Raw genomic sequence first — 15,490 nt, 5'->3', positions numbered from 1 at the left:
AAAATAATAAGTAGGTACACAAAACGGAAACAATGTCATTATTTAATAATGGGTATTCTTTTTCTAAGTTTCTATTAGGTAAACATTTGCCTAAGGCGTAATTATTATCAGGCTGAATGACCGACATTAACCTACTAACATTTTTATTGATTTCATTAAGAATTCAATAACTTTGAATCACCCCTTATTAATTAATTGAAAAACACTTGAAAAATTGTCGAAATATTTTATGTCATAAAATGTTATCAATTTTATTATGTAAAGAAGCCCGCTCTTTGGCATTGTTTGTAATTGTGCCTACAAGGAAAAGGATACATGATACACACGATACATACAAACTCGTATGAAAAATTCTACTACTCAAAACTTAGCATACTGAATAATATAATGAAAATTACAGTTTTAATATTAGTTATTTATGTACCAAGTCAGTAAAGTTACTCTTTATCGAACGAGTCTGATATTATGAGCATAGCGAGCTAGGCGAATAACAGACGAGTTCGATAAAGAATCTTTACTGACGTGGTGCATACAAAATTGTATCGCATTTGATATTGGTTTTAACACTTATTTACAATTTACAATTTAAGAACTTTTTAAATTTTAAACGTCATAATAATTTCATGACAGTGGTGACAGATAACTTTTGCAAGATGGCTGCTTTCGATTTTTAATCGATAGTTATCAATATTGAATAATTACTAAATTTGTAAAGTTTTAATTTATTTTATATGAATATAATTGCAAAATACTACAGAATTTCACATGTTGACATAAATTTAATTGATTATTTCATTCATAGGAGATTTTGACCAATAGAAAGCCACAGAAATCTGAATTAAATCGATAATTTTTGATAATCTTCCGTCGTTAAGTATATTACGTCAGATGCTCTTCGTTGCTACGAAAAAATACATCCAGTGACATTAATGATAATTAATGTTTTAAAAATTATGAAAGTGATGAGTTTCAATCGTCAAATATTTATAAAAACTGTGTGTTTAATGGTACTTACATAAAGAAATTACAATAAAATTTTGGTTTTGAACAGTTTTATTCATGAAATAATCGCAACAAATTGCACTCGACCTCTGAAATTAATATAGAATTTTTGCTCTCGTGACACTTTGACATAATTTCACTCGCCTTCGGCTCGTGAAATTAAAACTGTCAAAGTGTCATTCGGGAAAAATTCAATAATTTCAGAGCTCTTGTGCAATTACTACTGATAATATCGCAAATTGTGTACAATATTTTTTAATTACTAAAGTAAATAAATTGTAAGTTAACTCAAATAAATAATCGATTACTGTAATCGACCACTACATTCAATCTCGATTAATCGCGGCAGGTAAAGTAAAATTCTTCTTTCAGTACAATAAAGTGTTACTTTACTGCCGCAAATGAGAGCAAATGATTACAATAATGAATGACTTTAGTGACGGTTGGTGATAAATTAATTTTAAATGTTTGACGTTTCGATATTCACTCGGGAAAAAAAGATTATTTTAAAAAATTCTGGGAAGATGTACCTATAACCTATTTTTATTAGGTTATGTAGGTCTTTTCAAAAGTTGACACACTTGGCTTAGATCTTGTAGGCCATAAAAAATTACGGTGGTGTTATTAACCTAGGGACATCATATTCTGACTGTTTTGTGTGTTACTTTGTGTTAATTTTAGTCCATTCTTTCACGGTTTTTGCTCTAAATTTTAAAGAACCGCTTTAGTTGACATGAAATTTGGCATACGTATAGCTTACATGTCAAAGAAAAAAAGTGATATTGTGCCGATGTGTGCTTTTGTCCTGGGGGTGACTTTCACCCCCTCTTGTGGGTGAAAAAATATATGTCCAAAATAAGTCCGAAAATGGGTAAACTGACTAATTTTAAGTAACTTTTGTTCTATAGAGCTTTTTCGCCAAGTCAACACTTTTCGAGTTATTTGCGAGTGAATATGTTCATTTTTCAACAAAATAACCACATTTTTAGACGTTTTTTTTGCAAATAACTCAAAAAGTAAGTATTTTGTCGAAAAAGACGTTCTTAGCAAAAATATAGCCAATAAAAAAGTTAAAAAAATGGTGTACGCGTTAGGTCTGTGGATGTCGTAGAACCAGAGTTATAGCCAATGAAAAATAGATTCATATTCACCAAATTTCAAATAGAATATTTCGGCGTCAAATATCCAAAAAATTAAATACTTTCTGGGGAAACCCCATTATAACTATTTTAAAGTGTTTAAAAAATCTTTATTCCTGTTTTTACAAAAAGTTTCTGGCATTAAATTTAAGCAAGTTACGCTCAAAATAAAGTTGGTCCTTTTTGTTTTTGCAAAAAAAAATCGGGAAGACCACCCCCTAATTAGCAACTTAAATGAAATTAATCGTTGCCGCTCCACAAATTATTTTACTTATGTTGTGTTTATATGATCTGTAAGTTTCATCGATTCAAAGTGCTTATTTTTGAAAAAATTTGGTTTCAAAGTAAAATTTTGAAAAATTGAAATTTTGAAAAATATTTTTTTTTTCAAAATAATTTAAAAATTGTTAGAGATACCAAAAATCTCGAAAAACAAAAAAAGTCAGATTTGCTTTTCTGAATATCATGTATTTTTTTGTTTTTCTGTTAGACAAAAATTGATTAAGATTTGGTGTTTCTAAAGTAGCATACATTCGTGATCAGTGACTCGTTCAACTCCTTTTAACTACAGCCCTTTCAATAATAACGACTTTCAAGCGATGAAACTTACAGAAATTTTTTTTATAAAACAAAATGAAGCTTTTTTTAAACACTTTAAATAAATTGTAATGAGTTTTCCCCGAAATGTGCTTCATTTTTGGTTATTTCACGTTAAAGTATTCCATTTGGAATTTGACGAATATGAACCTATTTTTCATTAGCTATAACTCTGCTTCTACTAGGTGTAGAGACGTGATATATACACCATTTTTTAAAATTTTTTACAGGCTCTATTTACTATTTGAGTTATTTGTGAAAAACCGTCTAAAAGCGTGGTTATCTTGTTGAAAAAATTAACATATTCACTGCCGAATAACTCGAAAAGTATTGACTTAGTGAAAAATCTCTATAGAACAAAAGTTACTTAAAATTAGCCATTTTATCCATTTCCTGACGTTCTTTGGACGAATATTTTTTCACCCCCAAAAGGGGGTGAAAACCGCCCCCAGGGCAAAAGCACATATCGGCACAATATCACTTTTTTCTTTGACTTGTTAGCTATGTGTATGCCAAATTTCATGTCAATCCAAGCGGTTCTTTAAAATTTAGAGGTTTTGCAATATTTTACCGTTAAAGAACGGACTATTTGTTTTGTTTTCTGTATCGTAGATGTAGTCCTGTCGCCAGGGGGGGTACAACGGCCTCGTTAATTCAGATGGACTTACCCAAGTTTTTTTTATGTATTTTGACCCGTAGAACACGAATTTTTTGGGTAACAGTTGATCCGGATGTCGATAAGATTGTTATAGACCAAGAACTTGAGGAATCAAATAACAGCGATTTTTGGCAAAACAAAACAATATTTTGTATTTTTTGGGTCATTTTAAGCAAAAAATATTTCTACAAGTTTTTTAGTAGGATGCACAGTTTTCGAGATAAACGCGGTTGAACTTTCAAAAAATCGAAAAACTGCAATTTTTAAACCCGAATAACTTTTGATTAAAAAATAAAATAGCAATTCTGCTTAGCGCCTTTGAAAGTTCAAGTCAAATTATGTCGGTTTTGATTATTTGCATTGCTAAAAATTTATTGTGTTATTGTTAAACAAAGCTACAAACAACTAGTGCGTGAGTGATGTTTCTATGATTTCTCATTTAAAATCGAACGAGTAGGTAGAATAGGTACTAGTGCAATCAAGACTATTTCTACGTTACATGCGTTAAAACGCATGTAAAAGCACGGGAAACCCTACGTGTTTATAGCTTTGTTAAACAATAAAAAAATAAATTTTTACCAATGGAAATAATCAAAACCGATATAATTTGACTTAAACTTTTAAATGCGGTAAGCAGACTTGCTATTTTATTTTTTAATCAAAAGTTATTCGGGTTCAAAAATTGCAATTTTTCGATTTTTTTAAAGTTCAACCGCGTTTATCTCGAAAACTGTGCATCCTACGAAAAAACTTGTAGAAATATTTTTTACTTAAAATGGCCCAAAAAATACAAAATAGTGTTTTGTTTTGCCAAAAATCGCTGTTATTTGATTCCTCAAGTTCTTGGTCTATAACAATCTTATCGACATCCGGATCAACTGTTACCCAAAAAATTCGTGTTCTACGGGTCAAAATACATAAAAAAAACTTGAGTAAGTCCATCTGAATTAACGAGGCCGTTGTACCCCCCCTGGCGACAGGACTAATGTGATTGTGTAAATTAAGTTTTTTTTTTTATTGTTAAAGTTTGTAACATTTAAATTTGGGTTCGTGTATTATGTGTTGCATAATATGTATTATGTATGAGATTGTAGACGAGTTGTTCTCCGACTTTATTTACTGCGTTAGTGTAAGTATGTTCTGGTTTTTGACTTCTTTAAAAATATTGGCAACCAAAGCCTTTAAATATGAGCATTCTGCTGATGCTTGTTATGTAAAATGAGAGCTGCTTTGTTTTTTCATTTCTGTTTCTTTAATTCTTATTGATACATTTTTCAACAAGAGTGAGTCTTGCTTATGAAATGTTGTATATCAATACGTCTTTTATTCTTTATAAGACTGATATTAATTCTTTCTTTTACAAGTTAAGTGCTATAGTAGGGGAGCGAAGTATGCTAAATGTGCAGTCTCTCGAGCGCTTTGGGGACTTATTGGGTTGTGAAGAATAGGCCCTAAAACTAAAAAAAGTTAAGTAAAGTTTTCCATTTTAGTGGGGACTTTCCATTTTTAATTTAATTTTCCATTTCCCACAATCTTTTTTTTAGATTATAGCGCCATTTATTCATAATTCGAAAAAATGTTTTGAATAAAAGTTGCTCATTTTTACGCAAAGAATCCAAATCTGGAATAAAAATTTGGGGCTCCTATTTTAAAGTAACCCCCCACCCCACCTCCGTGGGGGGTCGTGTTTGGTACCATTCGATAGATTTTTCAAAAATATTGATTAAGTGTATTTTGCAGTTTTTCGATCTAATGTTTATTTTGCGAAATATCGCGGGATTTGTATTTAAAATTTTAAATTTACCCCCCACCCCTCTCCGTGGGGGTCATGTTTGGTATCATTCGATAGATTTTTGAAAAATATTGAACACGTATTTTTTAGTTTTTCGATCTAACGTTAATTTCGCGAATTATTCGCTTTTTTTTTTGTGAAACTTTTTAACTCACCCATTTCCTTACGCCCCGCTCAAATCGTCAGATTTTTTAAGTATTCACTGTTTTCCATGTCCTTAACTTACCTTATCTTAATCTGACAATGTCGAGTATTTTTAAGGATAGATTTTTTTCCGGGCCCTCCCTTAACGAACTCCCCTCTTGACCGAATACCCCTGTGTTACGAGCTAATATTATGGTAGAGGTACATCTGTAGGACACCAGGTTTCTCCCCATATGATAATCTGACGCGCTCGAGTAACTGCAAAAATCCCCGCTTGGGCTCCCCTACCACTAAGAATATGCTGATTATTAAAAAAGTTTACTTTAGATGAAAGTGGCTTACTTTCATCTGATCTAAAAATAACCCTTTTTTATTTCAAATGTTTTGCTTAAATATTAACAATATTATTATTAATTATTGAAAAAAGGATTGCTTACTTGGTTTAACTTTCGGCCACTCTTCCCTGGCGTAGCGTATGTCTTCAAACTCAAGATTGCCATAACTCAAAATCATTCGAATTGGTTCTCCTCGGCCGGTAAAATTAAAATACTCCAACTTATAAGTCGTAGCCATTTTAATCAATGCTGAAATAGTGACAGAATAAATTGGTTTTTAATCTTAGGGTGACTTGAGTGGGCATCTTAAGATTTTATGGATGTGAACAAAACAAATCCATCCATCCACAGATATTATGTATGCAAAACATTATTCCAAACTCAAACTAAATTTTATCATAAACGTGTTTGAGCTAACACAAAACCAAATTGCACAAATCACAAGAGAAGCCCACGCGTTTTATGTCGATCCGTCAGTAAGACAAGAGGAGTAGGAACAGGGGTTGTTGGTTCTAACGCCAGACTGGTAATATCCCTTGGAAATTAATACTCCTCTCCTACAATATTTTAGGCAGGACTGCTAGAAGAAGATTGTACTCAAGATGGCCTGAAAATATCAACCTAAATAGGTATTTATTACTTTAGGCAAAACTGCATTGAACGCTCTACTCTAAAGGCCACAAACATTTGAACTGATAATAGCTTGGAACTGCAATCAGTATCTTAATCGACAGACATAACGCAATTCAGTAACATAGATGCCAGGGCATAAAATAAATCTTTGAAAATGAGACTGTCCATTAGGGGGTAAGACCCCATTTTAACAGTCCCCGTTTCAGCGGTTCTCGATTTCACCGACCCTTTTCAGCAGTCCCCGGTTCAGCGGTACCCATTTCAGCAGTCCCCGTTTCGGCGGTTCTCGATTCCACCGACCCGTTTCAGCGGCGTTTGGTTCTGCAGCATGCCGTTTGAGAGGCATCGTTCAGGAAAATGAGTAAAAACAGGAACCTCTTGGGGACAGTAGTTTTAACAATAAAAAATGAATTTTATAAAATAAACAATAAATTGTCCCAAAATCACCCTATATATAGCTTTGCAATTGCATAAAAAGTAGGGTAATATGGTAAAATAATTTGCAAAAAATTTGATGTTTTATTTACGTATTTTCAAAATAATACTACATTATGCAACGAGCATTTTTAATGATGGTCATTTATGATGCCAGTATGAAAAATACGACAAGCCTGGAAGAAGAAGAGAAAAAAATGTTTCAATCGCGCTGCAGTCATTCTTGACGAAGTTGAGTTAGATGATTTATTTAAAGAAATAAATACACTTTGTAGAAGATGAACTATAACTTGCAAAGAAGCAATTTGTAAGTTGTAGACGTTGACTAGAATAATCAAATTAAAATTCATGAACATTCTTTTATTTTTAATTTTTGTACTTAATTATATATTTATTCAAATAAATTACTATTATTATTAAAACGAATACAGAAATTTAATTCTAATTATTGAACTTACACATACATCATTAAATAATGCAAAAATATAATTTATACTTATTAGATGCTTACCTAGAAAAATATTAATAGATTCATCGAATAAAATTATAATAAAAAAAAATTACTTTATTAAGGCAGTATCAAATTAAAAAAATTATGTATTGCATTAATTTATAATTATTATAGAATTTATCTAACTAATATACTTTATTTAATAAAATTTACAGAATCCTTACAAAATAATAATAATTGTAAAATTCAATAACTTTTATAATAAATGTAATCAATTTACTTTTCAGGAATTTTCCATTATTTTAAAGGGTCCTTACTTTTTATTATTTCACTGCATATACAATCCATAAATTGGATTATAAAATGTAGATTCTTATATAAAATCTGTTCAATTTTCACCTATTGATATTTGTAAACAATTGAAATATGATTTATTAAAAAACAAATGTTACTTGATTTCTACTGGTCATATAAAACTATTTTTTCTTTTTTAATGTATATTTTTTATTATATATTTATCTTAATAATATACTTTATTTAATAAAATTTACAGAATTCTTACGAAATAATTGTAAAATTCAATAATTAAAAAATGTAATCAATTGATTTTTCCATGATTTTCCATCATTTTAAAGGGTCACAACTTTTTATTATTTCACTGCATAGGCAGTTCATAAACTGGATCATAAAATGTAGATTCTCATATACAATCTGTTCAATTTTTAGCTCTTAGTTTATATGAACAACGGAAATATGATTTATTAAAAAATAAATGCTAACTTGATTTCTGTTTGTCATATCAAAATTATTTTTTCTTTTTTTATATGAATTTTTTCATCAGCTTTTCATTGAGCCTACATGCAAGCACGGAACATAAAAAATATCTAAGTTATTCTAATTGTTTATAAGCTAAAAAGTCAGGTCTTTTTCAAACAATTTTTTTAATAACAATTTCAATAAAATGTTAAAAATTTTTTAATACGTCTTAAACTTAAAGTCTCAAATAATCGACTGCGATCTGCTAAATATTTCACAGAGTCACTGTAGGGCAAGAACAGTTGTATAAACAATTGCTCTCTGGGATAAACAAATTGAATAACTTATAAACTATTTGGTCGATCTGGTTGAAATTTAGCACACTTAAATAACTCATTAATTGACATAATTTAAAGTCATTAAATTTTACGTCATTGTGCAAAAAATAAAGTTATTAATATTTATAATTTACTGCAAAAATGAGGGTTTTTTGCAATTATCTCGGTCAATTATTTATAGATTACAATATGCTTACCACCAAATTAAAGAACTTTTTAAGATCTACATTTACTTGAAACATTTTTCTCTAAAATTTACAAGAAACGTTTTATAGTCAAAAAACTGCTTTTTTCATTCTTTACAATTGTTAAGAAAAAGCAAAATCAGCTGTACGTCTTCACGAAATTATCATCAGTTATCCCTCATCTACCGTTTAAAACTTTGAAAACCCTGTAGAACATCTTTACGTGAAATCGATGATTTTTTTCCCTATTAACTGGTGTATATAACAGATACTTAGATATTAACTGTATATTTTTAAACAAGAATAGGTTAAAATAATATCCTACACTAAAACTAATTACTTATCATTGTCATATTATTATTTTCTTATTGAGACCGCTCTATTGGGGACCGCGTTTATGGGGACCGCTGAATTGGGCACCGCTGAATCGGGGTACCGCTGAAACGGGGACCGCTGAATTGAGACCGCTGAATCGGGGACCGCGCTTATGGGGACCGCTGAATAGGGGTGAAACCCCATTAGGGTGCATCGAAAAATGCGAAAAAAAAATTTTTTTTTGCAATGGAAAAGTAATACCTCACAAAAGTTGCCCAATCAACTGTCAAGTATTTTGGTAAAATTTTTTCGAAATTGGAAAATATCTTCTGCCCCCCCAAGACAATTAAAAATTTTGAAAACATGTTAAGAGACGAAAAAATTTTTTATTTCGAAACGAAAATGTAATAGCTCACAAAAGTTGCCTAACACACTATTTAGTATTTTAGTAAAATTGCGTTGAAATAAATAAAATATTTTCTGCCCCCACGGCAACTAAAAATTAGAAAAAATACATTAATATGCGAATTTCTTTTGTAAGGGAAATGTAATACCTTATAGAACTTGAATAAATCAATTCGGTTTAAATTGGCAAATATTTTCTGGTTTCACAAGGCAATTAAAAATTTTACTTAAGAAAAGTATACTAAAACATTCTCTTTATAACAAAATAGCCTAACTTATCCGTCTCCCTGACGTCACCCAAGTTTTTCAATACTAAAATAAACATAAAGCAAAGTACAAAATGAGGTTAGTATATAAATATTACAAAAAAAAGAATGTGTGTGTACTTTGTACGCACGTAAGAAGTTATACATCTATTGTATGATTTCAACGAATTGTTACATGTTCAACGAAATAAATATACTTTAAACAGTTTATTTTAATTTTATTTAAATACTAAACTAATTTTAATGCTTACCACTTTCCAAAAAAAAAAGAATAGGAATGTTCGGGATTTGAACTCAAGACCTCTCGATCTCTAGCTGAATGCTACACCAATCACGCTACGAGGTCTGTGTTTTTATCGTCTCGGATATAATGACAATTCACAGTAAGAAACAGATGAAGTGAAGTATAATAAATATAAATGTTTTAATAATACATATATCTACTTTTACTCCCGAGGAAGACAAATCCAAAGACACAAAAATTATAATAAATAATATATTTACTAAAAACACCAATATATTCTTTTCAGACCTTTTTTTTTGCACTGACATATTTATACATAACTTGAAAGATTTAGCAACTAAACGCCATACTCTCTGTATGCGCATGCGCGCAGAATAATGAAAATTTACTCCCAATCGCGCATAAAGAAGTATAACTTCAAAAATATGGTAAAAGCATTCTATTCGAAGATGTCTTCCGATTTAGCATTAAAGTGAGGCATAGTTTTTCTGGAATCAATTCGACTTTTTATAAATCCATCCCTCTAATACGCTCCACAAACTGCTAGAGAAGCTTGTGTCACAAGCTTGAAACATCGTTCTACACATTGTTTGTGGCATTCTCAATCTCAATGTTAAAAAGGTCTAAGTTAGGATTCTTAATAAAATCTCGCAGATTGTCAGTCGAAAATCTAGAGTATATAGGTGGTTCTGTAAGGTGATATCCTTGTTAGTTAATTAACTCAAAGTAGTCGTTTGATTCAAAATTTTTTATAGGAGAAAGTTTGAAGACCCTCACGTTTTTTGATTTGGTCACTAACAAACTTCTTTTGATGTCCAAGGGGTAGATAATTTGAATGTCGCAGACATAAAAACCACTGAAGCGGTTTTTTAAGATGTTCTTCTAACAGCCGTATTACATCACCCTTAACGCCAATATTTATGACTGTTTCGTCACATGCAATGGCTGGATTTATACTTCCTGATATACCAGACAGCGGATACCCATATCCGAAATATTTGCACCCTGGCTTATGCACAAGTGTTATGTGTTCTTCCACGATCGATTGACCATGAAACTTGGTACTGTTTTTTACTTGAGCTACAGTTTTGTCTTTGCGTCGGTAACTTTCTTCTTTTACCTTTGTTCTCTCTGATTATATTTGTTTTTGTTTTCCCTATCAATCGAGCTTATCACCATTTTTCTGGGACCTCTTTGATTTAATAGAAATTCGCGATCATCCAGAGGCACTTTTTGAGATTTGCTACAAAGACAATTAATCAGTGTCACATTTGCATGCTGCAAGATCGAAATGTGTAGTTTTACTTTTGTTCTTAAAACATTGAATTTTATTTTTGTAAAATTCACTGTTTTGCCTGTTCTTAAATGGTTTCATAAGTTTCATATATTTGTCATGATAGGCTTTTAAAAGCTGAATAATTCTTGTATGTTAAATTATTGGAATTAAAGCCTTTTTCCATATTTCCTCCAATTTAATTGCAACCTGTTCAGCAATATCAGAAAATTCTGGCTCTTTATTGCTGAGCTTTTTATTCTCCTGCAACCACAAAACTTCATCGCTTGTTTGTATTTCGGTAAAACATTTTCAGGTATATTTGGTGGTTGCCCAAAAATGGGGCGTCCCACAGCACATCTTGATTTTATTCCCCATGGTCCTGGTTTATCTATTTTGAAAATATTTAATATACATACAACAATAATAACAAAATAAGGCATCGCACCAAACATAAGTGAAAATTACACGCACGGACTCACGAAGCGGGACATTTCAAAGGGGTTTTTTCGGGGTCAAACATTTTAAGTTTTCTCTAATTGATATTATATCGAGTTAGCACATATTCTATTCCAAATAATATAAATTATAATTTCCATAAAAATCAGACATTTAATAAAATTCAAGGTCGCTGGGAGGAGGTGGGAAGAAAATTCGCTTTGAAAAAAAAAATAAAAATACTAATATGCTGAAAAATAACACTAGTAACTTTGCTATTAGATATAACATTTCCAACTTTTATTTTTTCGATGCACCCTACTGTTCATAGTCTTGATAAAAGAAGCAGCAGGTACTCTTTTTACGGACCAAGAGTCATTGTGGTGTACCAAAAACTTGATTAGTGGAAAACGTCCTAAGAGAGATAAAGCAACTGAGAGTGGTCTACTGGGAAAATGCCAGGCCAAATTCAAGCAGAAAATGATTACAACCTACTCCTCGCTTTGGCCTTGTTCATATAAGAGAGGTTTGCCAACGTCGTTGCTAATGTCGCCTTTGACGTCACCAAGAAAAACAGGGGGAAAACAGGTAAACCGCGACGTCGACGTTGGCAAACCGCCCTATATGAACAAGCCCTTTGTTAGGGATTGTTTTTATCCAGGCGGTTTGCCAACGTCGACTGCGCGGTTTACCTGTTTTACTTGATCTCACCCTTTTAAGTTGCACCTTAATACCAAGGAAAATATGGTTAATAATAACAGGTTAATCGCGACGTTTACGTTGGCAACACGCCCTATATGAACAAGCCCTTAAAAATACTATTGGAGCTTGAGAGAACCGCAGACGGGTGTTCTCACTGCTCAAAGATTCTAACAACATTCTACGAAAATGCTGTAGTCCACTTGTCAGAGATTTGACGAAAAGACTGAAAGATTTAAAAACTAAATTTAAAAATTGAAAGACTAATTTATAGGAAATTGCAAGGATTTCAAACGATACCTTATTTACCCCATTTCCATTAGAAAACATTGGGGTGGTTCTTTTCCTGACTTAGGGGGGAAAGAAAAATAATCTAAAATACCTACTGGAAAAAAGGTGCCCCTTTTAATAAAAAATTGCCCTGCGCTGAGTTTTTCAAAAATGTTGTCGTAATTTCTGATAATGGCTTGTTTCATTTTTAGTGCTTTCGTCTTTCGTGCTATCTTTCGTTTTCACCTTGTATGTATATTTTAGATATTAATAATATGCTTCTATCTTAATAGTACGTGACACGTAATGGAAGTATTTATATGGCCATACCACACAAAAGTATAAATTACAGGAGTAATTTAAAAGTCATATAAACAAGATTTTACGATACAAACAAAAATCAAGATAAGTTTTACCAAATTAAGGATCATTAAGGACTTTTATCGATCCAATAATAGTTAGTTCACTGGCATGACATTTACTTACCTACTTTTGTTTATATTGAAATTGTATATAAATATCAATCTGTTGGTTTTTGTATAATTATTTAGTTAAATGAAATGAATTTCGACTCGAATCAAGTTCTCTGTTTAACCCAGGTATGACAATGCCAAAAGGCTATCTAGGAAAATATTCCAATTTGCGGTTCAGAGAACCCGTATGAAACGAGTCTGTGTACTCTAATACAGAGTATGGCATTAGTAAAATAAGAAAATCTACGGTTTCGTTTTGATTTAGATCTGTCTCCCTCCCTCCTCCGATAGTACTATTTCTAGGTCTACCTGTTGTCAAGGAGGCTCCGAGGAAGATAAATTTACACCAACACGACCGTAGTTTCTCGATGTAAATTAAAACTATTTATATCGCAGTATGATTAGAACTGTATGCAGGCAGCAGGACTTGACCACTACGATATAAGACTGCTGAAATACTTATATTACAATCAAGTAGCCTCTATCCAAATTGGAGACAGTCGTATTGAAAAACTGCCGATAAAACGTGGAGTACGACAAGGTTGTGTTTTATCACCCACCCTTTTTAATCTGTACTCTGAAGAAATCTTTAGGGAGGCTTTGGATGACAGACAAGAGGGTGTAAGGCTTGGCGGAGAAGTAATCAACAATATTAGATACGCTGACGATACAGCCATTCTTGCTGAAAATTTACAAGATCTTTAGACACTACTAAATCTAGTCAGTGAAGCAAGCTATCGGAGAGGCCTTAAAATCAACATTTCAAAAACAAAGTGGATGGCAGTTGGAAAGATTAATATAGATTAAGGTCAGCTTTCTCTTGATGGAGAGGAGTTAGAACGGGTAAATCATTTCAAGTACCTTGGCAGCTGGTTAAATGTAAATTGTGACTCTGATGAAGAGATAATAACTAGGATCGAAATATCACGGAAGGCTTTTATGACCTGGAAACCAGTTTTATGTAATAGAAACCTGTCGATGAATATTCGAAAGAAGGTGCTGAAATGTTATGTGTGGTCTATCCTATTGTATGGTTGTGAGACATGGACGTTAAAAACCACAATGCTAAACAAAATATAAGCATTCGAATTGTGGTGCTATCGACGAATCCTAAAGATATCGTGGGTTTCGCACACTTCCAATGAAGATGTTCTTCAAATGATGAATTCGGAACGTCTGCTCATAAGCATCATAAAGAGGTGAAAAACAGAATACTTCGGCCATATAATTAGAGGACCTAAATACCATCTGCTTCGCCTTATAATACAAGGAAAAGTGGAGGGAAAGAGATGGATTGGTCGAAAGAAACTTTCATGGCTGCGTAATATTAGACAATGGTGTGGCTGCACAGTAGAAGAATTATTTCGCGCAGCAGCCGATAGAGAGAGATTTCAGAAAATTGTAAACATGATGACGGCCAACGTCTGAATACAGACACGGCACCTAAAGAAGATGATTAGAACGCCCTCTAACTAACGGAGAATAAGTGAAATTAATTTCGACTCGATTCAAGTTCTCTGTTTAACCCAGGTAAGTATGTCAATACCAAAAGTAACCAAAAGTAGACCTAGAAATAGCACTATCGGAGAATAGAGGAAGACAGATTTAAATCAAAACGAAACCGTAGATTTTCTTATTAAGTTTAGTCTTAGTAAGTTTATAAGGAAAAATTGACGATACTTTTGCATAATTATTTATTACTAATAAATGCATTTTTTCTTCACTTTTTTTTAAACCAATTTGAAAGTTTATCTCATGCTCGTTCATTTAGCACCTGTAGAATGGGTCTAACATTATTTTTTTCTGACTTATGTTATTGCAAAAAAAGCCCTCTGGGATAATCAATTTAAATAAAATTTAAACAATTGAATAAATGGCTTTAAAATTTTTGTCCTATATTAAGCACTAGTGAACCCTCATTTGACAAAAATTTCAAAGCTGTAGACTTATTTTTACAATAGTTATTGCGAAATGATTTTTTTGAAATTTCGACCTTTTTTTCGCAATTATATTAACAACAACTGAGTATATTAAACTTTGTAATACTCCATTTTAAAGCTTTTTCCATTCTCTCGAAGATGTTTGTACTAAGAAAACCATAAGACTTACTGTTTTCCATTAATTTGAAAAAAATAAAAGGAGAAAAGGCCGTTTTTTGACACTAAATTGTTTATAAATATAAATGGTGCCAGATCCTATCCAGGAAATAGTAGTTACAATTTGTTTTTATAGGTATTACCTGTGGAAAAATACTTCAGTACCATGGCTGTTGGAAGTGTCACGAACAGGGTATATTTTTGTCTTATTACCCTGGCCTATATCTGCTCTAGCGAACATTACAAAATAATCAATATTCACAAAAATATAAAAATATACTTACACACTGCTTATTCACACGCTGGAACGAGACTAACTAAAACTCCATCAATCTTCACTAATCCATTCAGTTCTTGTATGTATCGGAATTCGTGTAGAAAAAAGTTGTTTAACGACAGGTTCAAGATACAAACAAGAGCTACCACACACGATACAAACATTTGGCTTCAAGGACAGGGAGAGAGGACGAATCGAAAAGATTATCGCAGATCGTATTTTGATAATAGTATTAAATAAATTTGGTAATTACCGGTGAGATATGGTAT

General features: G+C 31.9%; 1 protein-coding gene across 4 annotated transcripts in view; it reads right to left on the bottom strand.

The window, feature by feature from the left end:
- The window catches only part of LOC126886795 (glutathione S-transferase-like), a 135,258-nt gene that overhangs the window by 8,948 nt on the left and 110,820 nt on the right, over nucleotides 1–15,490 (bottom strand). The window contains exons 1-2 of one of the 4 annotated variants that reach the window (XM_050653854.1): nucleotides 15,229–15,413; nucleotides 5,770–5,916 (exon numbers count right to left, since the gene is read on the bottom strand). The exons of 2 other annotated variants lie outside the window; for them this stretch is intronic. In XM_050653854.1, the coding sequence (XP_050509811.1) occupies nucleotides 5,770–5,905 (136 nt within the window). In that variant the 5' untranslated portion in view covers nucleotides 5,906–5,916; nucleotides 15,229–15,413. Of the gene's footprint in view, nucleotides 1–5,769; nucleotides 5,917–15,228; nucleotides 15,414–15,490 lie in introns of those variants that run through there. One more of the 4 variants, XM_050653855.1, reaches the window with a different exon arrangement.

Source organism: Diabrotica virgifera, chromosome 6, assembly GCF_917563875.1.
Source record: "Diabrotica virgifera virgifera chromosome 6, PGI_DIABVI_V3a".
Taxonomy (NCBI): domain Eukaryota; kingdom Metazoa; phylum Arthropoda; class Insecta; order Coleoptera; family Chrysomelidae; genus Diabrotica; species Diabrotica virgifera.
This window is presented reverse-complemented; position numbering and strand designations above follow the sequence as displayed.